At 51.1% G+C, this 26,837-nt stretch overlaps 2 protein-coding genes across 5 annotated transcripts; one reads left to right on the forward strand and one right to left on the reverse strand.

The window, feature by feature from the left end:
- Window positions 1–133: 133 nt before the first annotated feature.
- Window positions 134–11,480, forward strand: LOC119713080 (mitochondrial carrier homolog 1). 4 transcript variants are annotated; one of them, XM_072025544.1, is made up of 4 exons: window positions 134–398; window positions 1,472–1,556; window positions 2,484–2,570; window positions 6,789–11,480. In XM_072025544.1, the coding sequence occupies exons 1-3, from the start codon at window positions 219–221 to the stop codon at window positions 2,537–2,539; spliced, it is 321 nt and encodes a 106-aa protein (XP_071881645.1). In that variant the 5' UTR covers window positions 134–218; the 3' UTR covers window positions 2,540–2,570; window positions 6,789–11,480. The 4 variants fall into 4 exon arrangements, with proteins under 4 accessions (XP_071881645.1, XP_071881646.1, XP_038020839.1 ...); XM_072025545.1 differs by lacking the exon at window positions 6,789–11,480 and adding an exon at window positions 2,781–4,471; XM_038164911.2 differs by lacking the exons at window positions 2,484–2,570; window positions 6,789–11,480 and adding an exon at window positions 2,781–4,471 and having other exon boundaries at window positions 137–398.
- A 640-nt stretch (window positions 11,481–12,120) lies between these two features.
- Window positions 12,121–23,138, reverse strand: LOC101803957 (uncharacterized). The gene is made up of 11 exons (XM_038165144.2): window positions 22,973–23,138; window positions 22,708–22,857; window positions 18,470–18,531; window positions 17,328–17,720; window positions 16,389–16,594; window positions 16,186–16,251; window positions 15,202–15,347; window positions 15,057–15,127; window positions 14,439–14,555; window positions 14,242–14,356; window positions 12,121–13,461 (listed from the first exon to the last, which is right to left on the reverse strand). The coding sequence occupies exons 1-11, from the start codon at window positions 23,136–23,138 to the stop codon at window positions 12,896–12,898; spliced, it is 2,058 nt and encodes a 685-aa protein (XP_038021072.2). The 3' UTR covers window positions 12,121–12,895.
- Between the last annotated feature and the right edge of the window lie 3,699 nt (window positions 23,139–26,837).

Raw genomic sequence — 26,837 nt, forward strand, 5'->3', positions numbered from 1 at the left:
CTGTCGCGGCCTCCTCAAGCCGCACCTACGGCGCCAGCCGCCGCGCGGCGCTGCCGGGCCGCTGCCGAGCCTCCGCCGCGTTGCCTCCCCCCACCCCGCCCATGGTCCCGCCCGCGGCCCCTCCGCCTCTCCCGCCATGGTCCCGCCCGTGCCCTCCCCCTCCTCCCTCCCCTCTCGGGGAGCTGCACCCGCGGCCCAGGCGCGGTGGTGGCGGGGCCATGGCGGACGCGGCGCCGCTGCCCCTGGAGGCGCTGACGCCCCCTGGCGGCGGCCCCGGGGCGAGGCCGGGGCCGGGCCGGGCCGAGGGCGCTGAGGGCGCTGAGGGCCTGTTCGTGGTGCTGGGCGCCGGGCTCGCCGCTGCCAGCCACCCGCTGCTCTACGTCAAGCTGCTCGTCCAGGTCCGGGGCCGGCTGCGGGGCGGTGAGGGGCGAACCCCCGCGTGGGGGGGTCCGAGGAGGGCCTGTGTGAGGAGGGGTGCCGGGCCCCCTGTGTGACGGGGCAGGGCGTGCCCCGCGCACCGGGACCCCCTCTAAGCGGGGGTTGAACGGGGCAGGAGGGACCCCCGGCACGGGGACCGCAGCGTACGGGGGGGTGAGGACACCCCGTGTAAGGAGGGACTGTGCTGCACTGCCCCAGCCGAGGCCTCTGTGCAACGGGGACCGCGTTGCGAAGGGGAGCGGGGCGCTCAGGGAGTGCCACGGGAGGGCAAACCCCGCGTGTACCAGGGTTATAACGGACCTCTGTACGGCTGGGGAGAGGGATCCCTGTTTGACTGAGGAGATAAGGGCGTCTTGTGTGTACATAGTGGGGAAAGAGGCACCTGCATAATGGGGTAATGAGGGGGCCCCATTGCCCAGGGTCCACCTGTATAACAGAGGATGGCACCCTCTCTAATGGGGATCCCTATGTCAGAGTGGGGGACCTACATATAATTGGGAGGATGAGGGTACCTATAAAACAGGGAGCCTTATATATTAGGAGGATGAGAATACTTTCAGTGACAGGGACTCTGTAGGACAGGAAACAGAAAATCATATATAATGAAGGGACAAAGACCACATGTGCAGTGGGGACTTCTTTAAAAGAGAAGAACTGAGACCCCTTTTTATGACAGCAGGTGGGGACCCATATAAAATGGGACAGATGAGGATACCTATGCAGTGGGGACTCCTATATAATAAAAGATGAGACATTCCTGTACAATGGGGGGTTGAGGATCCACAGTATCCTGAGAACCCCTCTGTAATGGTAACTGCTATAAAATGAGAGCGACGAGGACCCCTGTTCTCCAGAGACCCTGTTTAATAGGAAGGGGACAGCCCATGTCATGGGACCCCCATGTATCATATGGTAACTGAGTGGGACGTGGCACTTCAGCAGCTCAGGAAGATGGAATCAAGGCCATGTGGTCTGTCAGGTTCAGGAATGCCAGAACTGTTTTGGGAACCTGCTCATGGGGTTTCTCCTGCAGGTTGGGCATGAGCCACTACCTCCAACCATTGGAAGAAACGTGCTGGGAAAGAAAGTACTGTACCTGCCTGGCTTCTTTACCTATGGTGAGTATTCCTCCAGGCCAGCCCACACATGCTAAGTGAAATGCTGGATCCAGTGTCCAGCTGCTCTTCCACCTTCCCAGCAGCATCCGTGGTCTCATTCTGAGGCTGCAGTTAGACGTTACATGCTACCACCAGTTGCACAGCCATCAGATGTACCTGTTGTTACGAGGCAGAGACAAGAAAGTTGTGGCCCAGTCTGCATCCCCCTCCTATGGCATGTTGCACTGACTTGCTTCCATAGCTGAGAGTGCAGTGGGGGTTTGTATGATGTAGGCTTGTTTGGTGGAGGGTTTTGCATGTATTAGAGATAGTGTATCGTGTTTCTTTGCTACAGAACAGCACTGCAATAACTTGGCCTTCTGCCCAGCTCATTTGTATTGTAGGTGGAGCCCTAAAGGGACAAAAATACTATGAAAGGGGAAGGTAATATATTTCTTTCTTTGTGGCTGCAGCACAGGAGAGGCAGGTGAATACTGCCTGAAAGTAGGAGGTACTTTCACAGGTGTGCAGAACTTTGGGGAAGGTGAGCCCTGAGAGTTAAATGGGGCCAATCCCCAAATCAGACAGCAGTACTTGAGGGTGAAGAGCCAAGAGCAGGAGCAGTACAAAAACACTGCAAGCTGGGACACCCAGAGCTGGAAATGCTCCAGTGCTGTGCTTTGGAAGATGATGCATTTTCCAAGTAGATTTACAGCACTGCATGAGGGAGATGGGCACTGCCTTCACTCGGGACAGCAGAAGATGGGGAGGAGGAACAGTCAGTACCTGCAAGCTCACAGTGGGTTGTATTCCACCCTGTTGTACCAGGGACAGATCGGCTCCTTTGGCTTTTATTTTTGTCTGTAAACCTGCCTGGGAGAAGGTGGCAGGGCAGGAGCAGAATCTGACTTTGCAAGGTCTTTATTTACCCTGACTCTGACCCTGCAGGGCAGAGGGAGAAGGTCACAACACGCAACACAAGAGATTATCCCACCCTACCTTAGTTCAGTCCAGACTGCCGTGTAGCCCTTTCAGGTAAGCAAAACAGTCGAAGGATGCACTCATCCTTCCAGTTTAGACAGATGTGACAAAGAATAGTTAAGGTTTCTTTGCAACCTATATTAAATTTATTTAGAGTTTTATAATAAAACATTTGTGGCAGGACTGCAGAGCAGTTGCTGTGACTTCCAAAGCTCCAGCGTAGTTTCAGTTGAATGCTGAAGTGAGGCAGGGTACTCTCCACAGGTTGGCTGTATCCCGCGCAGCCCGTGGCCAGACACCCATGTCCCGGGATCGCCATCCCCGAAACGCCCGAAGTCGACCCTGACCCCAGTGAGGCTAGCACACGCATCGCCTAGGATCGTAGCCCAGGGGCTCAGGACAGTCGGATCCCGTGCCTCCGGATGGAGGCAACCGGGAGCTTGGGAAGGCCGGCCTCCGCTCCGCACGGGACCGAACCCCGGTCTCCAGGACGGCCAGTCCCCGAGCAGGGGGACAACAGCCTCCTGCTTCACGGCACAGCCGGCATCCATGGCACCCGGGGACGGACCCCCGGGACACGGGATAGTCGGCCCCCGCCCAGCCCATGGCCGGACACCCGTGTCCCAGGATCGCCGTCCCCAAACTGCCCGAAGTCAGCCCTGGAGCCCAGTACGGAGAGCATACGCGTCGCCCAAGACCGGAGCCCAGGAGCAAGGGACAGACCCCGCGCCGCACGAGGCCAAACTCCCGCACACGGGACCACCGTCCCCAAGCCCACCTAAGTCGGACCTGTACCGCGGTGTGGCTAGGACACACGTCGTCTAAGACTGTAGTCCAGGGGCTCGGGACGGTCAGATCCCGTGCCTCTGGATGGACGCAACTGGGAGCTCGGGACAACCGGCCGCCGCTCCTCATGGAACCGAACCTCTAGTCTCTGGGACAGCCAGTCCCCGAGCAAGGGGACAACAGCCGTACTTCATGGCACGGCCAGCATCCACGGCGCCCGAGGATGGACCCCCGGGACACAGGACAGTCGGCCCCCGCCCAGCCCGTGGCCGGACTAAAGTCCCCGAGCAGGCAGACTACAGCCTCATTCTTCACAGCAAGGCTGGCCCACATACCGATCGATGACGGACCCACAGGACACGGGACAGCATGCCCCCTTGCCAACCAAGACAAGTGCGCAGATTGGTGGACCGCCTGTCCCCGAATCGCCCGATAGCAGCATCCCACTTCAAGGCATGGCCAACCCCTACGCAGCCCGAGGCCGGACACCCAGTCCCCAGGGCCGCTGTCCACCAGCCGCCCAAGGTTGGCCCCGGACGCAGGAGTGGATAGCACTCACATCGCCCAAACCAGAGCCCAGAGGCTCAGGATGGTCAGCTTCAGCACTGGTCGAGGCTGGACCCCTGGGACACAGGATAGCATGACCCCTTGCCACCCGAGACCAGTACTCAGATTGCAGGATTGCCGGTACCCAAACTGCCCCACAGCAGCACCACGGGTCAAGGCACTGCCAGTCCCCATGCTGCCCGAGACCGGACACCCGGTCCCTGTGACCGCCGTCCACGAGCCGCTCAATGTTGGCCCCGGACGCAGGTGTGGATAACACTCGCGTCACCCAAACCGGAGCCCAGAGGCTTGAGGATCGACTCTTGCACTGATCGAGGCCAGACCCCCGGGACAAGAGACAGCATGCCCCCTTGTCGCCTGAGACCAGTCCTCAGATTGCGCAGATTGCTGGACCCCGAACCACCTGACAGCAGCATCCCGCTTCAAGGCATGGCCAGCCCCCACGCTGCTGGATGCTGGGCAGCGTTTAAGGACTCTTAGCACTTCGCCGGGCAGCCTTTTCTAATATCTAACCAGCCCTGCCATGAAGAAATGCTTATTTAGTATCCAAATAGCCAGTGCTGGTGAATAAATTTGTTCCTCCCTTGGGGTAGGGCTTGGCATTTTCCTCTCCTGGACTTCTAAAGGTTGCTGCCTGCCCCTATCTGCAGGTAGTCAAGGTTCCTCCTAATGCACCATCCCCGCCCCACACAAGGGCCCTTTCCACAAAAGCCTCCGACCACCCGCCGCCTCACCCCCTCCCGATTCTTCCTGCCCCAGGGCGCCACTGACCACCAACCTCGTGGCACCATACCGTGGCGTCCCAGGCTCTCCTGACAGCTTCCACCCATAGGGTGGTCCCAGCTGTAACAAGTGACTGAGTCCAAAATAGGGTTACAATTAAAGTTTACAATTCATTAAATGAATAGAGGTAAGCAAGCAGTGCTGGGTGCGCCTGGAGTCTCTGCTCCACCAATACACACACCAGTTACATCAGGTGGCTGGTTTTTATGCTCCTAGGCTAATACATATTCGTTACTACTTCTAGAAAAGGAAGGGTTATTATAATTAGTTCCTGGAATCCGAACCCTCCCACTGGTGCATGCGTTATCTGTCTCCGGTGGTCCCTCTGGGGGTCTCTCATGCTGAAAGCTCATAGTCTTCCTCACAGGCTTTTTCCAGGTCCTTCTCTGTCGATCTTGGCTGGATGTCAGAGACTTGCATAGTGTCCCATGCAACAGTTGTAATAGCAGTTATTCTGAAACCCCTTCGTTCTCTTATCCCCTGTTGATCCAAATTGCTGGACCATTCCTTTGCAAGATACAAGAACTATACACGTTAACCACTCTGGTTTTCTTAGACTTGTGGTTATACAAGGGTATGTAAGACAGAAGGTCACATTCCATCCCCACCCACCCCTCCCCCACCCTTACACAGGCTCCAAAGGTACACAAAGAGCTCCCACCCCTCCGCCAGAAGGAGGCACCTACAGTGTACAAGCTGCTCCCAAGCCCCCCAGGTGGGATTTGGCGCCCTGGGTCCACCTCTGGGTCCAGAGGCTCAGCAGGAGTCGGAGCCCAGGGTGCGCCACGGGGTCTGTGGGTGGGTGCCCGAGGTCTGCTGCAGGTTCTGGGACCTTGGCGGGAGTCAGCGCCTGGGCGCCTCCGCGGGGCCCCAAGAGCTCAGCAGCATAGGGGCTCAGGCATCACTGCGGAGCCCTGGGACCAGGGCCAGCGCCCAGGGTCCTCCTCGGGGCCCCAGGGAGTCGGGGCCGGTGTACCAGACGTCCAGAAGACTGGGTACTGCCCACTGGAAATTGGAGCACCAAGGTCCTCAGAGAACCCCTTGAACCCCTTTTTCCTGTTTGTTTGTTTGTTTTCCCTTGCAACTCACATACCCATGCCTCTAGTGTCCTGCTAGATTTTCCATCCCTTTTTCTGAAGTCCTCTCCATGGTCACGTAGGTAAAACCACAGGGTGGCACAGACTTCAGCAGTCCAAGCCAGTTCTTGCTTGTTTTATTATCTGTGTGTATGAAGTCTTTTCTTCCCTTATCTTTTAGTGTTGTCCCATCCTCATACTCCCTCACTCAGTCCTGTCCTTATGGTTGATATACAGCATACACCCTGGGTTAGCTAAAACCTGCAAAATCTGAATGCTTTCCCTTGTTCCCTGTCCCATGCAGACTTTATCTGCTACAGCACCCTTCCCAGAAGGTATGTGGTAATTATAGAAGACCAATTCTAAAGACTGATGTCACAGCCCACCTTGGCCACAGCACCTGGTGAATAAAAGAGAAAGCAAACGCAGTGCTTGGAAGTGCTGTTGCACGTGCCGCTCCTTGCTGCTCTCTGGCCTTGCCTCAAATCCTCAGTGACATCAGTTGAGAGCCTGTCATGCCACCTGCAAAGCAAGAGGGAGACCTTTCTCACCTTGCACTACTTAGCCATTCTGCTCCAACCTAGCTGATGACCAGCCCACCTTCTCACACTGCTCTTCAGTGTGCAGTGTGCCCCTCTGAGGCTGTGTGAGACACCTGCCAAAGAGGAAAAAAAGCACAGGCTGAGGTAGCAGCCAAAGCCACAGCACCCCTAGCACAGTTACTCTCATCCACTCCCTTACCGCAGCTGCTCACCTGCCCCCGAGGCAGATGATTCTCTCTGCCCTCATAAGCCAGATACAGCACCCCTACAATGCAAACAGGATTTTTACTGTATTTTATGTAGTAAAATAACTGCAGTGACTACAGCACCCCAAAAAATAACTGCTACATCTGTTCATCATTCACCTTGCCAGAGGCAGTTTGGGTCGCAACATCCCATGTTGGATGCTGCATTTCAGCACTAACAAAAAAAAATTAAAAGATAATCATTCTTCTGCCACCATTAGCACCCATCTCTCAATACCACAAGTGACCCCATTTTTAATTTTATCGTTTCAGAACAGCAGCCATCTTGCCTCGGCTCCTGGAAGAGATGGTTTCAAAAAATAAAATTAACCGGAGAAACGCTTGTAAAAGTGATGGAATCAGGCTGGCAATGCAAGAGCAACACAATCAAAGCTACAGTTGGGGAGAAGAGCAGAGCTCTGGCACTCTGGCGAGGCTAGCTACAGTACAATTTGCATAGGGTCAGGGTCCTGCGAAAAGCGAAAGGAGAACACACCAGGAAGCAGTAAATTAATTACACCCAAACCATCTGGCCAGGTCCCAGCCTGGACACACCACAAGGAAGGAACAAGCCGTGGTGTTCAACAGAACCCTAACACTGCCACAACACTACAGCACAGCAAGGCTTTCCCTTGGCAAAACAATTCTTGGCCTTTTGCTGCAGTGTGCTTTGCCCGGGGCAGGGGTGGGGGTCTGTTTAGGGCATAGGTTTTCAGAAGCTCAGACAAAGCTCAGAGTCCTGTTGTATGGAGGACTGTACTAAGGCTGCCAGTTGTGGTCTCACAAAAGGCTGTCATCATCAGCATTTCCTAGGTAGCTTAGGTAGCTTTAATCTAAGGTTAGGGTGAGTATTAGGGGAGGGAAAGATTTGGAAGGAAATTGCAGAGACCTAATGGGAGGGGGGGGGATGCATAACGCTTGCTAAATGAATTTCAGGTCTCCTTGACTGCAGTGTAAGGTTCTTGCCACTTTGCCATTAAAAGGTCACGGTCCCAACTTCAGAGCAGCACTTGATGTCCACTTCAGAAAGGATGGACTCCTGAAGAAGAGGAGAAGCATTAACAAAAAAGAAAACCAATATATTAGAGAATATATATTCGCTCTGGCAATGCCAGGGTGACAAAATCAAAGGTGCAGTCACGGAGGAGGGCTGAGCTCTGGTGCTCCTTGACAGTAAGCTGCAGTGCACTTTGCCTGGTGTGAGGGTTCTGTTTAGGTCTTAGGTTTTGGGGTGCGACAAAGCTCAGAGTACAGTTGTGTACGGCTTTCCAAAGGAAATTCAGTATTCTTTGAGTGCAGTGTAAGGCTCTTGGCATTTTGCCATTAAAATCTTGGGGATCCAACTTTGGAGCAGCACCTGATATCCACCTTGGAAAGGATGCACTCCCGGAAAAAGAGGAGGAGCATTTAAAAGAGAGAAAACCAATGAAACAGAGAATAGCTTCTAAAAGTGATGTCCTCAGCCTGGCAATACCAGAGTCACAAAAATCAAAGCACATGCTGGGTGTCTTGAGCTATGCTTAGTGAGCCACAATCAATACGCACATCCAAGCCCTGTGAACACTGGTGCAAAAGCGAAGAGAGAGCACACCAGGAAGCAGGTAAGTTAAGTGCATGCAAACCATCTGACCATGTCCCAGCCCAGACACACCACAGGGAAAGAACAAGACATGGTGTTCAATGGAACCCTAGCACTGCCAAAACACTACGGCACAACAAGGTTCTGGGAGACCAGCACAGCTGGGCAATCCTGTCTCAGTTAACTGTGAGTTTGGACAGCATGAATTGTTAAGCCTGCTTTGTTCATATCTTGCGTATCTTGTAGGATAGGCTTGCAGAAAGCTTTATGATTATTTTTTCTATCTGTATACCTCTCTTTGTTGTTTTATTATCATCCAGTGAAAGATGTTTTTGGGTGGCATTTCTCCTCACTTTCCTTGGCAGGGGAAAAGGAAATGAATCTCCAAACTTTTCATGAGATTTATGCAAGTATGGAGCACAACCCCTACCATAACTGCTCTCTCACTCCTCCTCCTCAAAAGGAAAGGGGAAGAAAATACAATGGAAAAGACTCAAGGGCCTCAGGATTCAATATAGGGACATTAATGCAATTAGCAACTTGTTAGCAACTATTGCTAAAAAGCTAGAGCAGTGAAAAAATAAAAACAGCTTCCCCCATCCACCCTTTTCTACATCCTTCCCTCTGAACTGCACAGGGGAACAGGGAAGGGGGGCTGCAGTCAATACATAACACTTTACAGTCTTCACGGTCACTCTCTGTCTCTTTTCCATTGTGGGGTTTCTCCCACAGGATGCCATCCTTCCCAAACTGATCCTGCATGGACTTCACACAGGCACCAGTTCTTCAAGAACTTCTCCAAATATAACACGGGGTCCATCCTTCAAAAGCAAACTGTTCTGACACAAGTCCCCTATGGGCCACAGTTCCCCCCAGATCTCCTCCTCCTGGAGTGGGCTTCTTCACAGGCTGCAGCACAGAAATCTGGCTGCCACCATGGTCCTCTCCACAGAATCATAGAATCATTAAGGTTGGAAAAGGCCCTTAAGATTATCTGGTCCAACCATCACCCTACTACAAATGTCATCCAGTAAACCACGTCCCTAGGCACCACATTGAACTTTTCCTTAAACACCCCCAGGGTTGGTGACTCTACCACCTCCCTGGGCAACCTGTTCCAATGCCTGACTGCTCTTTCTGAGAAGAGATGTCTCCTAATTTCCAGACAAAACCTCTTGTGATGCAACTTGAGGCCATTCCCTCTAGTCCTATCACTAGTTAGCTGTGAGAAGAGGCCAACCCCCAGCTCCCCACACCTTCCTTTCATGTAGTTGTAGAGAGCAATAAGGCCTCCCCAAGCCTCCTCTTCTCCAGACTAAACAACCCCTGTTCCCTCAGCTGCTTATCACAGGGCTTGTGTTCCAGGCCCTTCACCAGCTTTGTAGCCCTTCTCTGGACACATTCCAGGGCCTCGATGTTGTAGTGAGGAGCCCAAAACTGAGTACTTGAGGTGCAGCCTCACCAGAGCTGAGTAAAGGGGAATGAGCACCTCCCTGCTTCCTGATACAAGCCAGGATGTTGTCAGCCTTCTTGGCCACCTGGGCACACTGCTGGCTCATGTTTAGGCAGATGAGTATCGACCAACACCCCCAGATCCTTTTCCTCTGCACAGCTTTCCAGCCACTTTCCCCCAAAGCCTATAGCACTGCATAGGGTTGTTCTGACCAAAGTGCAGGACCTGGCACTTAGACATGTTCAGCTTCATCCCATCAGCCTTTGCCCATCAATCCATCCTGTCCAAGTCCCTCTGAAGAGAAGGGTACTCTGAGAGACTGGCCAAAGTAGACAGTAATTCGGTCTTCTCCATTCCAAAGCAGCTGTGCCAGGGCCTACTGGTACTCTTCTGGGTCCTCTCCTGGGTCTATGCCATGAAGCTTCTGCACAAGTCACAATGGTGTGCTTCTGCCTTGCACTGCCAGTTAGTCTCACTTCAGCCTTATACTCCTCGGGGTCTGATGTGCCAGGTCATTGAATCAAAATATTCCAATAAACCTGGTTGTCCCTTTCCTCCACCTGATCGAAGGCAGGGCTCCCCTAGTCTTGGTCATAGCATCTTTTACCCACTTCTTGTAAATGAAAACAAGAAGACCCTTCATTAAGAATGGAAGAAATATCAGCCCTTCTCCTCTGGGGAACTGCCTGCTGGAAACTGGAGCAGCAATTTTACTGGCAGAACCCTGCTTTTGCTGCTGTTTTTTCTTGCAACTCACTTACCTGTGCTTATAGTGTCAAGATAGATTTTCTCATCCCACTTCCTCATGTTCTCCCTCTGGTCCTGCAGGCAAAACCAATGGACAGAGGAATCCTTACTCCTAATAGCTGAGATACTGGTCCATACAAGTGGGGAGGAAGATATATTCTCTTTGAGTTGCTGGACCTCTCAGGGCAATTTCTCCACGGCCGATATGCAGGTCCATAGGGAAGCAGAGAGATTTTCTTTGTGTTGGCTGGCCACTACATCCACTGCGGGTTCCTCTCCATCTTCCCAGCTCATCACTGCCAGTGCACTGGTATACGACAAGAGTGCATTCCATCCTTTCCAAAGGCTGAGGGCTCTTTCCCATTTCCCAATCACTTTGTCAATGACCCTTTCCCTATAGAATGATCTCAGCTGCTTGGCTTCCTTGTCCTCTAGTTCATGGCTAGTGTCCCCATTTTCCCTGCATCAGAGCAGCCAGGTGATGATGTGCTTACCTGGATGACAGCTGAAATCTTTTCATATATCTCACAGCTCGCCCTGGAATTGAGATTAGGTGGTTTCTGACTTTTTAAAGCCTTCTGCCTTCTTCCTTCTCCTGTTCTCACAATGGCCCTGCATAGCAGTTTGCCTCTTCTAATTCTTCCTCCTGTTCTCTCCTAGGAAAAGCATCTTCTTCCCTTACTAGACAAGCTGACTTCTGCTTTTATTTCTTCTTATTGACTATAGGGGCAAAAGATACTGACACCAGTTGGTTTTCTGGTTGAGCCACAGTTTCCGTCATCGAAACAGACACATAACAGCCACTGTGTCTGTTATGGGAGTTGGATTAGCCCCAGTGTGCTATTTTGACATCACATCCAGAAACCTTTTCCCATTGAGGGTGCTGAATAGTGTTGAAAAGTGCTTGGTAGGCTTGGGCAAGGCCCCAGCACATTGCAGTGATTTGTGACTATCTGGAATGGCAAGGGCAACAGCATACTTTTTCCCAAACATTTTAACAGTTTATTGGGATTTTGCTCTTGTTCAGAGATGAAATTCCAGAACACTGAAGGTGTCCTCTATTCTAGGTGCTTGGCCATACTATCCCACACACCCTGTCAGAACTACCTGTTCAGCCTCAGGGCAAATGTCTGGGTGTTATACGTTATACGTTTTAAAAAAAAAAAAAAAAAAAAAAAAAAAGAAATCAATGTCTTGTACTGAGATCAGGACAGTTTAATTAAAAAAAAAAAGGAAAGGAAAGGAAAGGAAAGGAAAGGAAAGGAAAGGAAAGGAAAGGAAAGGAAAGGAAAGGAAAGGAAAGGAAAGGAAAGGAAAGGAAAGGAAAGGAAAGGAAAGGAAAGGAAAGGAAAGGAAAGGAAAGGAAAGGAAAGGAAAGGAAAGGAAAGGAAAGGAAAGGAAAGGAAAGGAAAGGAAAGGAAAGGAAAGGAAAGGAAGGGAAATATTAGCAAAATGAATACACAAAGCAAGTAAGTGATGCGTGTCACCGTTGCTCATCAGCTGATGCCAAGCCAGTTCCAGACCAACAGTAGCCTCCCTGGCCAACTCCCCCCACTTTCATTGTTCAGCATGACACAATATGGTGTGAAATAGCCCTTTGGCTAGTTTGGGCCATCTGTCCTGTTCATCTCTGAAAGACCTTTGACTCTGTGTAAGTACTGCTCAGCAATAATTAAAACGTGGTGTGCTATGAATATTTGCTATGAATATTATCCTGATCCTAAATCCAAAACACAGTACCATACCACCTACTATGAAGAAAATTAACTCTATCCCAGCTGAAACCTGGACAGGAAAGTTTGCATGTGAGGAGAAACCTTTCCTCCCAATGCGTTTCAAAGAGTTGAGACTGCCCACTCAATGCTCACTCTTCTCTTCAGTGGGAGAATTGTTGCTGGTTTTTTGTGCTTCACACAAAGGCCTTTGCAGTGAGCGGGGTGGGTTTGCTAAGCACATTTTCTGAGTGTAGAAGAATCTCTGTCTTTGAGACCTGAACCATGTCTTCCTGGGAGTGTCTTAGAGCTAGTGCTTCTGATGTCACTTCTCCCTGATTAGAAAATAGATAGGGCAGAAGCAGAGACATGACTTTTGTGGTCACCTGTGTCTGACTGCACAACAGCAGGCAAGTCTTGTGTGTGTGCTCGTGTACATGATATTTCTTGGGTGAAGAATAAATATAAGCATCTGTTAGCTTTTAGGTACCATTCAAACACAGCTGGAGCATCTGTCACAGCTACACTGTCTTTAGGAGTGAGCAGGCAAATACAGATTTCCAAAAGTGCTCATCACATTGAGGAAGCCTCTAGGCCTGAGTTTGTATATAAGTGGGTGGTCCAGATGAACTGAATCACAATGTTTCATCCCTGTAAATCCTGAGCAGGCAGAGCTCTGAAGACATGTTCAGAAACATGAACTAGCTTTTTTTTTTTTAAATATTTTTTTAAACTCATTAATATTCCTTGTCAAATCACAGCTGATTTGTGGTGACCTAAACCTTGCTTGTTTATAGGTTAGACCAAAATTCCAGAGCAAGTATTAGAGTGCAATTGACTGAGAGTAAGTGAGGTGGTGGCATTCTCTTAGCATGCAGTTACTAAAGGTCTAACTAGCCCATCTTGCTTCCAACTGGTGCAAGAGATTGCAATTCTGAAAATAAATTGCATTTGGTACTTGGACCAATGCCACCAGATTAACCACATCCACTGGGGCCACAAATAAATATTGTGAGAAAAAGGGGGTCAATATGCTTTGGGATGGGTGTGGAGCACTCCAAGGGAGGCGATATGAGAACCTAGTGACATGGGGTGACATCCCAAAGAATGTTGGGGACCCAGTAGATAGAGGAGTTCCCCCGAGGTGTCCCAGAGGGAGTCCTAAGAGAATCCTATGGGACATGGGGCAGGTTCCACAGACAACACAGAGATTCTGGCACAGTCCAAGGCCTTTATTTCCCTGGCAAGATCCCTGGGGTTTTCCAACGTGTTTCTTGCTCCTGGGGGAGGTCTGGTGGGATCCAGAAGCATCCTCCTTGGTCATGCTTATCTCTGCAGGGGACAGGCAGGTCCCACGTTGATCATGACCACACAGGAGCCCTGCCTCCACTTCTTGGCTCCAACCTTGAGCTACCTGGACCAGCTCAGCCACTACTACCTCCTGTAATGAAGACCCTGAGGACACAGGTACACAGGTCATGGCCAGACATCAGAGACAGGGGAACAGGAGGCACAGGAAGACAGGGCTCAGGGCCTGACACCACAGAGACAGGGAACACACAGGGGGACATGGGGACAAGGAGGGGATATAAGTGAGCAGAGGTCAGAGACTAAAACTGGGGGTGTATGCAGGCAGGGCATAGAGAGTAACAGAGGTCAGGAATTAGGGCTTGGAACCAGTGACTGGGGAAGAGGAATCCAGGGAACACAGGGAGAGGGACAGGTTAAGGGCCTGGCAAAGGATATAGCAGGACTGTGAAAACAAGGGACATGTTCCACCAGGAACACAGCAGGACATTGAGAAGACAGGGCTCAGGATGAAGTTGCTACTGGACAGTGAAAGACATGGTGGAACCAGGGGAACAGGGGGACATGGAGCAAGGTATGGCCTGATCCTGTAGGTTCCCAGGGCCATCCATAGTCCTGGCATGCCCTCCAGTCCTCTCCAAACACCTCATGATCCTAAGTGTCTCCCTTGATGCTACTAGATGCTGTTGTGCTTCACATGACCATCCTTATAACCCTAAGGTGCCATTCGACCCCTCCAGACCACTGGGTGCCCACAGGTACCTCCCATGACCCTCCATATGATCCTCCATCCAAGATCGTACAATGCACCCCAGATAGGAGTGTGCACCCACACTTACCCTATGGTCCCTTTCATTGCCCTATCTTGCTCCAGCCCCCTGAATTCCCAGCATTTTCCCCATAACCTCCCAGTTAGGAAGATTCCACCTTTGTTGGGGTTCCCAGGGATCTCTCCTTCCTCCTGGAGGAGGGCTGTGGACACCTCTACCTCTTGGCCATGCTCAGGGCTCCCCACATAAACCAGAGTCAGGTCAAGGCAGGTCTGTGGGCAGGGACACAAGACATGGAGTGAGATCAGGGCAGGTACTGCCCCCATTGCATACTTCCAATAGTGCCAAGCTCACCTGGGGTGTGAGGATGTAGCCATAGAGCCTGGCATGCCGAAGGACTGTTTCGAGGAGATGGGCTGCGATGTGGGCAACCTGGGTCAGCCCAAATACAGCTGCACTGACCGGAGGGCACTACAATGATGGCACCATGGCAGAAGCAGGCAAAAGAAAGCCAGGGACTGGGAAGCATGCATGGAGCGTACAAGGGGAGGGGAAAGGAAGAGAGAGAAGCATGCAACAAGCATGTTGGGAATCTGAGGGTTCAGAGCACAAGGAACGTGCAAATTCTGGTAAACCTGAAGGAAGCATGTGGGAGTATGCAGGCTGCAAGTTCAGACAAGTACATGTGGAAAGTGCACCACTAAGCATGCCATGGGGACACCAGTGTGTGGAAAGCATGCTATGAGCACAGGGCCTCTCTAAGTGTGGGAGGAGTACATAAGGACCATGCAATAAGCATGAATAGAGTATGTAAGTGCCAATAACCATGTGGGGTGTATTTAGGTTGTTGTGTGGATGCTGAGAAGCATATGGAGACTGCACAGGGAGTATTCAAGTCCTAACAAGTGTGCAAGAATGGGGCAAGGAATGTATGGGTGCCAATAAAGCTGTGAGGGGCATGTGAAGACTCACATGCACAGCATGGCGCAGAAGCAGCTCACTGAGGTAGGTGTAGCACTCCTCCACATCCAGTAAGGGTGTCTCTGGGATTGGGAGAGTCAGTGGTAAGACCTTTGCTGTGCTGTGTCCTCCCATCCTCTCCTAGCCCTGCACATACCTGTACACATGATGATGGTTTGATACACAATGCCCAACAGGGCTGAGAGTGGCCCTGGGGTCAGGTCTAGCTCCTGGCCCAGTTCCAGGGCCCCTTTGTAGGCATCCTGAATGACAGGGGGCCCCGGCAGAACATCTGTCAGAACACTGTAGGAACAGGCACACCTCAGGGGGACATAAATGGGACGTCCTAGGGGCACAGGGAGAGCTTGAGGGATATGAAAGGGACAACCTGGGAAGACATAATAGGGAAAACAAAAGGGTCCAGAATATCCTTCAGAGACACAATGTAGGCACTTGCAGGGAGAGGAACAGGGGCATACTGGGACACCTTGAGGGGACCTAAGGAAGAAGCCATGGTAATGGGGCATGGAAAAGTCATGAACACCTAGAGGGCTGCTAGGGGGAACAAGGATACCAGTAGGAGACATGGGGACATCCTGGGAGGGGACGTATGCACCCAGGACTGGATTCTAGGATGTCCTGGATGGGACAAGGACACTGGGGTCAATGAAGGGAAATGGGATACTGCAGGGATGATAGGGAGACTAAAGGAATCCTGGAAGGGTAGGAGGTGAATGGTGGTATACCAGTGGTATCCCTGGGAGTCCTTGAGGTGAGGTCTCTGAGTGTCCTACTGGTCTCCAGGGTGTCCCAGGATTTTTTGGAGGTCCCCAGAGGCATTATTCAAGTGACCCACTGGTGCCTAGAGTGTCCTATCTGTTGCCTAGGATGTTCTGTGTTTTTCCCCAATCATGCCTGGAGCTCCCATAATGTCCCAGTGTGTCGCCAGAGTGTCTTCAGGGATCTCAGGTGCCTCAGAATTGTTCTACAGTGTCTCCAGGGTTCCCTGCTGGTGTCTTGGTATTTGAGTCCCCCAGGTGTTTTTCCCCTGGCATCCCCAGTGACCCAAGGTAGTCCAGAAATGTTTCAGGGTGACTCAAGTGTCCAAGGCCTCTCCAAGCACCCCCATCCCCTCACTCACACATGCCGATCCTGCAGGATTGGGGCTGCCTCAAGTCTCTCCATGGCCACCACATCTAGGTCTGTCCTGCAGGGATGTGGAGGGAGTAATGATGACAAGAGACATGGGGACAGATGGGAACAGTGGGACTGGAGGGTGGGAAAGGGCAGGAAGGCAGAGGACAGATGGGGATAAGCAGACACAGCTAGGCGTTGAGAACTCACGGGCCCAGGTGTGCCTTCTCAGACTTCTGGGAGGAAGAAAAAGGGGCAGAAAGGAGAAAGGATGTAGGCACAAGTGTGGACAGTTGAGAATGGGAGACATGGGAATGGCTGGGGACAGTAGGGGAAAGCAGATCCACTGCGAATATTTCAGAATAGGCTTGAGGCCATACTCGCCACACACAGATCTTGGTTTCAAGCCACATGGTCTGCGACAGAAGGAGCAGGGCTGTAAGGACAGTCAGGAAGGTGGGTGCCCCCAGCCCTACCCCTTGCAGGGCCAGCACCATCCCCAACCAGGAACAGGGATAATACATCTCCAGTTCTACTGTCAGGGCCATTGCTGTCACAGTCCCAGGAAAAGGTGCAGCCCCAAACTCCCCAGGGTGCTTCCAAACCACCAGCAGGGTCACAGCTGTCCTTGCACTGGGGCTGAGGTGTTCCCACACACAGCTTCAGCAGGACTAACTCTGTCCCCAGCCCTGAGGAGATGGAAAGGGTGCCCCAACTGCTGGTGGGACCTCAACGTCCTGTCCTTTGTGTCGCTGTGAAAGCTGATGACACTATTGCTCCAAACATTGATGACACTATTGCTCCAAAGTTCTGGTGGCACAGACAGCAGTGACTTCATCAGTGGCAAAAACGTTGTTGTTAGTGATGACTTTGACCTAGTTTCTGATACTATCTCTGATATTTTTTGGTATAATGTTGCTTACACCCTTAACATCACTGTTGCCTGTGTTAAGGCCCTGAAATCAGAGAACACTGAATGGCCAGCAACGCATCATTCTGCACAGTTGTTTGCAATGTGACTTACACGCAATGAGCATGATGGCAAAAACAGCGGTGATGTCACCGTTGCTACTATACTATGGGCACCGATGCCTTCACTACTATAGCACAAATCCTGGTAATTAGTACTAATTAGCAATTAGCACTCACCGTGTCACAGATCACAATGTGGCTATTTGGGGCAGGCCTGGTGATGTCACCGGTGCTCATAAGGAAATGCACACCAATGACGTCACAAAATCTGTGCAGCCTGCTGCCACTCACAGATCCTGAGAGGTCACAGTCCCAGGATATCACCACGGGCTTTAACCCAGGCCTGACCACGGCCACGGTGCCCGCCTTTGCCTTTGCCTTTGCCTTTGCCTTTGCCTTTGTCTCCGCCTCCGCCTCCGCCTCCACCACCCCCGCCCCCGCCCCCGCCCCCGCCCCCGCCCCCGCCCAGCGCTGCCCCTGCCGCTCCCCCACCTCCCGGAGCCCTGACGGGGAGCCCGCGGCTGCCGCTCGCCCAGGCCGCTGCCGCACGAGCTCAACGGTGGGCAGCCACTAGGAAGAGGCTTTACTGCAAGGCGTGGAAAGCAGAAGCCAATCAGAAAGGCTCTCACTGCTCTCCTGCTGAGGAAAGGGGGAAGGGTACCGGCCAATCCTCAGCACCCTCATTCTGTGGTGGCAGGGATTCTCACCAATCACAGTGTAGCTTCTTAGCAGCAGCCTCGCCCTGCCCCCTCTGTGCTGCTCCCGCCCGGAGCTCGCGGCGGTGCCGCTGCCCCCGGTGCTGGGCTGGGGGCGGCTGGGGGCAGCAGGGCGGATGGCGGCTTGACTGGGGGGTGCGGCATAGGCTGTGTGGGGGAGCAGCAACTGGTGAAAATTCTGTGGTCTGCTGAGCAGCAAGTCTTGGTAGCTGGGACAGTTCCCTCAGAAAATTCTGCTCCCGTAGTCTGGGTGGGGAGGAAAGATGCAACCCACGGGAGCAGGGGAGGACCCGTCCTGTCCAGGTCTCTCTAAGGAGCCTTCCTGCCCTCTGGTAGATGCTACCCCCAACTTCATGTCATCTGCAGACTTACTGAGGGTGCACTCTGTAATAAGTGGTTGGAACCAAAACCACTCTCAGAATAATCTTTATCAGAGCCAAATTTATTAAGCAAGCATTCAAGCAGGCAAAACAGCGCAGGGTGGCCGGGGAGTCTCCGCTCCACCAACAGCGCGCGTCTCACGCCCGCCAGAGTCCCCGTTTTATAGCTTGGTTATTCCAGGTGTACGTGGCATATCCTGGTATGTCCTGCAGTTGCACATACTGTTGCTAGGGGGTCGTCTCGGACCTCCTGGTGGTCGTGAGGATGAAGGCCGTAGTCTTCCTCTGCATTGCAGGTTGTGATCTTACTGAGCAAGCACTATACGTGTTCTATACATGTTCTTATCAGGATAGTCAGCTGGAAACTTTCTAGCTATATAGGGTTGTCACAGCCCCCACAAGCTTCCCCAAGATTTATTACAGGTTCTTATCAGGATGGTCAGCTGGAAACTTTCCAGCTGTACGGGGTTGTCACAGCCCCCACAAGCTTTCCCACCAGTTTGATTAACAAACTTATTATACAATATTTATTACACACTCAATTCCCTCATTCAAATCAGCAATAAAGATATTAAAAAAGATGGGCCCCAACAGAGACCTTTGGGGAACACCAGTCATGACCAGTTGCCGGCTGGATTTCACTCTGTTCACCACTCTCTTGGCCAAGCCATCCAGCCAGGTTTTAACCCAGCAAAGAGTGTACCTGTCCAAGACACGGGCTGCCAGCTTCTCCAGGAGAATACTCAGGGAGACCATGTCAAAGGCTTCGCTGAAGTCTAGGAAGACTATATCAACAGCCTTTCCCTTATCCACAGGGCGGGTTACCCAGTCAAAGAAGGAGGTGAGGTTGGTCAGACAGCACTTGCCTTTCATGAACCCATGCTGGCTAGGCCTGATCACCTGGTTGTCCTGTATACATTGCATGATTGCATTCACGATGACCTGTTCATCACCTTTCCTGGCACCAAGTTCAGGCTGACAGTACTGTAGTTCCCAGGGTCCTCCTTAAAACCCTTCTTTTACATGGGTGTCACATTAGCAAGTCTCCAGTGAGACCTCTCCAGTTGACCATGACCGTTGAAAGATGATGGAAAGTGGCCCAGCAATCACATCTGCCAGCTTCCTCAGCACCCTCAGGTGTACCCTGTCTGGCCCCCTGGACTTGTGACAGTCCTTGTGGAGTAGCAGGTCTCTAAATGTTTCCACCTGGATTGTGGGGTGTTTATTCTACTACCCATCCCAGACTTCCAGGTTGGGAGGCTGAGTACCCGAGGATAAGTGGTCTGACTGTTAAAGACAGATGCAAAGAAGTCATTAAGAACCTTGGCCTTTTCCTTATGCTCAGTAGTCATGTTCCCCTCTGTGTCCAGTAAAGGACAGAGATTCTCCTTGGCCCTCTTCTTATCATAAATACATTTGTGAAACCTTTTTTTTTTTTTTTTTTTAATCCTTAACCATAGAGGCCAGGTTGAGTTTGTACTGGGCGTTTCTGATTTTCTCTCTGCATATTCTGGCGACGTCCTTGTATTCTTCCTGAGTTGCCTATTCCTTCTTCCACTGGACATAATCTCTATTTTTTCCCCAGAGACTCAGCAAATGTTCCCTGTTCAGCCATGCTGGTCTTCCCCACCGGCTAATCTTATGGCACACATGGACAGTCTGTTCCTGTACCTTGAAGACTTCCTTCTTGAGGAGCATCCATCCTTCCTGGACCTCTTTGCCCTTCTGGACTGACTCCCACATGACCCTCCCTGCTAGTGTCCTGAATTGTTCAAAGTCTGCCCTCTGGAAGTACAACGTAGCAGTTTCGCTGACTCCCCAAGAATAAAGAACTCTACCATGTCATGGTCACTCTGCCCAAAACAACTCCCTACCACCACATCTCCCACCAATCCTTCTCTGTTTGTGAACAGCAGGTCTGGCAGGGCACCCCCTCTTGTATACTCACTAACCAACTGAATCAGGAAGCTGTCTTCTACACAGTCCAGGAAAAATGGAACCTTGAGGGACCCCACTAGTGACCATCCGCCAGCCAGATTTGGCCCCATTAACCACAACTCTTTGAGCCGTGCCTGTCAGCCAATTGCTCACCCATCGTATGATGTTTTTGTTAAGTTGTATGCTAGACATTTTGTCCAGTAGGATCCTATGGGAAACCATGCCAAAAACATTGCTGAAGTCCAAAAAGATCACATCAGCTGGTTTCCGTTGGTCAACTAGATGATCTTATAAAAGGAAAGCAAATTTGTTAGGCAGGACCTAGCCCTCATGAACCCATGTTGGCTGGGACCAATGACTGCATTGTCGCCCGGGTGCGCCTCAATAACTTCAAGAATCATCTTCTCCATAATTTTACCAGGCAGTGACATGAGACTGACAGGCCTGTAATTGCTACGGTCTTCTTTCTTACACTTCTTAAAATTTGGCACAACATTCGCCAGCTTCCAGTCTACTGGGACCTCTCCAGATTCCCAAGACAGTTGAAAAATAATTGAGAGAGGTCCCACAATGACATCAGCCAGCTCTTTAAGCACCCTGGGATGGATCCCATCTGGATCCATGAGCTTGTATGGATCCAGGTGGAGCAGCAAATCCCACACACATTCAGGGTTGGTTGCGAGTTTGTCATTCCCACCATCATGGTCTTCCTGCTCAGGGCACCCAGGGTCCCAAAGCCCATCAGCAGCATTGAAGACAGAGGTGAAGAAGGCATTAAACTTCTCTGCTTTGCCTATGTCATTGTCTGTGAGGAGATCTTCCCCGTCAAGTAGCAGAACTAAGTTTTCTTTGTTTCTCCTTTTTCTGTTAACATTTAAAAAAAAAAAAAAAAAAAACTTTTTTATTGTCTCTCACAGACTTGGCCAGCTTCAACTCTTGTTGGGCTTTGGCCCCACAAATTTTCTCCCTACAAACACGAACAGCATATTCCTTCCTCATCGCCTGACCCTCTTTCCAGCAGCTGTACACTTTCTTTTTCTGTCTAAGCTCCAGTAGATGCCTTGTCAGCCAGGCCGGCCTTCTGCCCCACCTGCCTGCCTTCCAATATTTTGGAATCACCTGATCTTGTACTTTTAGGAGGCAGTGCTTTATGATTGACCAGCACTGATGGACGCCAATGACTTCAAAAGCAGCTTCCCAGGGGACCTTGCTGACTAGTTCCCTGAACAGCCTAGTCTGCTTTCCCCATATCCAGGGCTGAAGTTTTGGTGGCAGTTTTCCTTCTGTCACCATAAATTCTAAACTCAACCACTTCATGGTCACTATGACCAAGATGGCCGCCAGTTGCCACGTCTCCCACAAGACCCTCTCTGTTTTCCAGCAACAGATCAAGGAGGGCACCTTTCCTAGTTGGCCTTAGCACCTGCACCAAGAAGTTATCATCTAGGTGCTTTATGAACCTCCTGGACTTGCTCGTATTGGCCATGTGGTGATCTCAGTTGATGTCTGGCAAGTTGAAATTTCCCATAAGGACAAGGGGAGTTGATCTCGAGGCATCTCTTAGTTCTGCAAATAATTCATCAGTGTTGTCGTCCTGGCCGAGAGGTCTGTAATAGATTCCCACAACAAAATCCCCTTTATTTGTTCATCCCTTAATCCTTACCCAGAGGCTCTCAACTTTGCCATCCCCAACTTGAAGTTCCATGCAGTCTAGCCCATGCTTCACATACATCGCCACCTGGCCACCTCACCTACCCTGCCTGTCCCTCCTGAAGAGCCCGTAACCATCTATTGCAGCACACCAGCCACAGGACTCATCCCACCAGGTTTCGCTTATGCCGATGATGTCGTAGCTGTGGGACTGGGCCAAGACTTCTAGCTCCTCCATTTTATTCCTCATATGTGGGTGCGAGACCCACCGAGTTCGGCGTGAGGAAGCAAGGGATCAACTTAATATGAGTGGTAATACAAGCTTCAACTTTATTGTGCAGATATCCGTATATTTATACACACAGTGATAATTATGCCTAGTGGTCACTATCCTATTGGCTAATCCTAGAAGTGTTGCAAAAAATACTACTTGCTGTTACAGTGCATAAGCTACTTCCTTATCTTCCCGGGCCTCAGATCCACCTGTTTATCTCTCTCAAGGACAGACTGCTCCTTGCATATTTCACAAGAATGCTTCTCATCCGGCCTACTCCATGGCTATAAACTCTATTTTCTTTGCCTTGCTTGTACAATTCCTCTAGGGACCCATTCCCTTGCTCTTTGAGCCATTCTTCAACACTCATACTGCCTGCATTTGTGTAGAAGCACTTCAAATGCGCTTCCCTATACACAGAACCTTGTGGAGCCGATTGAAGGACCTCTCTGGTACACAGTCCCTCTGATTCTAGCACACCATCCCTTAGCTCATCACCGGCATGCCTGTTTTTATCTCCTTCCCCCTTCAACTCTAGTTTAAAGCCCTATCTATCAGCCCTGCCAACTCCTGCCTAAGGATTGAGCCAAAATCCTTACCCCTCTCTGAGAGGTGCATCCCGTCTGGTGACAGCAGGCCTGGCGTCACATAGACCTTCCCATGATTGAAAAACTCAAAGTTCTGTCGGTTGCACCAGTCCTGAAGCCACGTGTTAATGTGGTGAGCCTGCTTGTCAGCATCGATCCCCCCTGTTGGAAGGACAGAGGAAAACAACCTGTGCCCCTGATCCTTTAAGTAGTCACCCCAAAGCCCTAAAGTCCCTTTTGATCGCTCTCAGACATCTCATTGCCACCTCGTCATTACCAGCCTGAAAGACCAGTAGCAGGTAGTAGTCGGTGGGCCGTACCAGGCGCTTGACTTTCTTAGCTAAGTCTCTCACCCGAGCCCCGGGGAGACAACAGACTTCACTGTCGGTTGGGTCCGGTTGGCATATCAGGCCCTCTGTCCCTTTCAAAAGGGAGTCCTCCATGACAATAACCCTTCTGTATTTCTTGACAGATGATGTAGCAATGTGGGGGGTAGGTTGCCTTGCCTTAGGCACCCTCTCCAACTGGGACGGGCTTTTGTCTACTTCATTGTTCTGACTATGGCTGACTAGAGCCTTGTACCTGTTACATAAGGGTAGATGGGAAGGTGAGGTGGGCAGGGACAGGGCTCTCCTACCACCCTGAACAGGAACCTGCCTCCATTCCCTTCCCCCTGTGGCCTAGGTCCATTTTTACTGCCTGGTGGGATGAGGGGACTTTTGTCTTCTGCACAGCAGGAGGCACCTGTGCTGCAGCAGGCTCATGTGAGATGGGGAAGATGTTAAAAAAAAACTATCTGAATTAGTATCTAGCTACATTACATATACGGTAAAATATCTTAAGTATTGGGGATGTGGATGAGAACCTAAAAATATCCTAATTATAGGGATGTAGATGAGAAGCAGATGTAAAAAGAAGATATCGTTCAAGGCTAATGGATGAGGGAAGAATGAACATCTTCTTAAGAAAGAATGAACAACTTGTTGGCAGGAAACAAGGCAAAGATAAGAAAAAAAGCCTAAACTGTCCAACACAAGGTCAAAGTCCACAAAGGTAAAGAAAGTTTAACCTCCTCTTCCTCGTTGCCTTCATCCTGAAAGACCCCTGCCCATGACCACCAGGCTACATTGCGCAGGTGCAACCGGAAGGAGCTAAGGGCGGGGAGTATGGAAATGAGTACTTGGAAGAGGTCTGCCTTTTCGGGGAAATTAATATGTATTAGAGCTCATGTAATATGTAACAGTATTTGTGTATAAAATTGCGAGAGATGACCGGGCAGGTGCACACTTTTTGAGGGAAGCTATTCCTGGTGCACCCGGTGCACTGCAATAAAGTATACCCACTTTACAACCCTATGGTTGAGGAGTCTTTTCCGTGCATCACGAGTCTGTCTCAGAGAGGGTAGCATACACCTTCACCAGTCAATTTCCCTCTCTGACTCCCTGATGCTCAGGAACCTGCTCACCTCCTCCCAAAGCTCCGCTACCTGTTTGAGCAGCTCTTCAACCTGGGCACACCTCCCACAGGCATACCCCTCGCTGCTGCTGTCGGATACGGACAGAAGACTTGGGCACACCCTGGAGCCCAAGACCTGGACGGCAGTGTGTTTCCCTGAGCCCTCCATCTGAGTAGCCACATCAGTGACTGCGGCTGGAGAGGCTGCAAGAGATGCGGAGGCCATGGTTTTCTGCTGGGTTTCTCACAAGCAGGCTACCAGTATCAGTACTGAAGGGAAAGACTGCTGCAAGAGAGCGGCAAAGGGCCCTACCTGCTCACCCTACCTGCGCAAACTGCCACACTAACTGCCGCGCCACTCCCTTCTGATGCACCTCGCCCTGTTTGCCCGCCCTGTTTGCCATGCTCCTGGTTGCTCATGCTCCCTAGGGGCTGCTTTTGACGGCCGGGGAGGGGACGCTGCTGGCTCCGCCTAGGCCTCGCCAGCCTCCCTTGCAAGGGCTGCCAGGTCCTGGCAGCCCCCTCGGATGCTTCGAGTGGCCTCAATGACAAAAAAAAAAAAAAGCCCTGCCTGTCTCAATCCCCCGCTCCACTGCAGAACACGTCTGCCCCGGAGCCGATCGCCTCGGCACTGCATTCCCTGACAAAGAGTCCCTCCCCAGCTTTCTTGTAGGCCCTGTTTAGGCACTGGAAGGCTGCTATAAGGTCTCCCTAAGGTCTTCTTTTCTCCAGGTTGAACAACCCCAACTCCCTCAGCCTGTCTTCGTAGGAATCATGAAATGGCTTGGGTTGGAAGGGATATCAAAGATCATCTAGTTCCAAGCCCCCTGCCATAGGCAGGGATGCCACCCACTACATCAGGTTGCTCAGGGCATCATCTGACCTGGTTTTGAACACCTCCAGAGATAGGGCATCCACAACTTCTCTTGGTAACCTGTTCCAGTGCCTCACCACCCTCTGAGTGAAAAATTTCTTTCTAACCTCTAATCTAAATCTCCCCTATTTTAGTTTAAAACCATTCCACCTTGTTCTGCCATTATCTGATTGAGTAACAAGTTGCTCTCCATCTTTTTTTAAATACCTTAAGTACTGAAAGGCCACAAATGAGGTCCCTCCAGAGCCTTCTCTTCTGTAGACTGAACAGCCCCAGCTTTCTCAGTCTGTCTTTGTAGGAGAGACGCTCCAGCCCCTTGATCATCTTTGTGGCCCCAGACCTGGATGCAGTACTCTAAGTGTGGCCTCGCAAGGGCAGAGTGGGACAATCACCTCCCTTGACCTTCTGGCCACTCGTCTTTTGAGGCAGCCCAGTATGCAGTTGGCCTTCTGGGCTGCAAGCGTGTGCTGATGGCTCAAGTCAAGCTTTCAGTCCTCCAGGACCACCATGTCCTTCTCTGCAGGGCTGCTCTCATTGAGTTCTTCAGCCAGTATATACTCATGTATGGGATTGCCCCGACCCAGGTGCAGCATCCTGCACTTGCACTTGTTGAACCTCATGAGGTTCACAAGGGCCCACTTCTTTAGCTTGCCCAGATCACTTTGGATGGCATCCCTTCCTTCTATTGTACCAATGATACAATAGGTATCAATGATACCTGTGTATCAACAAAAGGAGATACACATGCTCCAGCCCCTTGATCTTCTTCATGGCCCTTCTCTGTACTTGTTATAATACTTCCATGTCCTTCCTGTTCTGGGGGCCCCAGAGCTGAACACAGTGCTCCAAGAGTCTCACGAGACTAGAGTAGGGGGGGAGAATCCCCTCCCTCACCCTGCTGACCATGCTTCTTTTGATATGGTTGGCTTTCCGGGCTGCAAGTGCACATTGCTGGCTCATGTTGAGCTTCTCATCCACCAGCACTCCCCAGGTCCTTCTCCTCGGTGGTGCTCTTAATCCAGTCAAGCCTGTATTTTGTTTGGGATTGCCCTGGCCCACGTGCAGGACCTTGCACTTGGTCCTGTTGAAATTCATGAGGTTCGCACAGACTCATGTCTCAAGCCTGTCCAGGTCCCTCTGGATGACATCCATTCCCTCCAGAATGTCGACCACACCACACAGCTTGGTGTCATCAGTAAACTTGCAGAGGGTGCCCTCGATTTCACTGTCCATGTCGCCAACAAAGATGTTAAACAGCACCAATCCTAGTACTGATCCCTAAGGAACATGACTCATAACCTTGTTCCACTTGGATATTGAACCATTGACCCCAACTCTTGAAGTGCAACCATCTAGCTAATACCTTACCCATCAAGTGGTCCATCCATCAAATCCACGTTTCTTCAACTTGGAGACAAAGGTATCAAGTGGGACAGCATGAAATACTTTGCACAAGTCCAAACAGACAACACCAGTAGCTCTTCCCTTATCCACCAACTCTGTAACCCCATCATAGAAGGCCAACAGATGTGTCAGGCATGATTTGCCCTTAGTGAAGCCATGTTGGCTGCCAGCAATCACCTGATTTTCCATGTTCCTTATCATAGTTTCCAGAAGGATCTTCTCCATGACCTTGCCTGGCATAGAAGTGAGACTGACTGGCCTGTGGTTCCCCAGGTCTTCCTTTTTTCATTTTTAAAAATGGGGGTTATGTTTCCTCTTTTTCAATCGGTGTGATCTTCACCAGACTGCCACAAGTTCTCAAATATGATGGGTAATGACTTAGCAACTACATTTGCAAGTTCCTTCAGGA

This window comes from Anas platyrhynchos, chromosome 18, assembly GCF_047663525.1.
Source record: "Anas platyrhynchos isolate ZD024472 breed Pekin duck chromosome 18, IASCAAS_PekinDuck_T2T, whole genome shotgun sequence".
Lineage (NCBI taxonomy): Eukaryota > Metazoa > Chordata > Aves > Anseriformes > Anatidae > Anas > Anas platyrhynchos.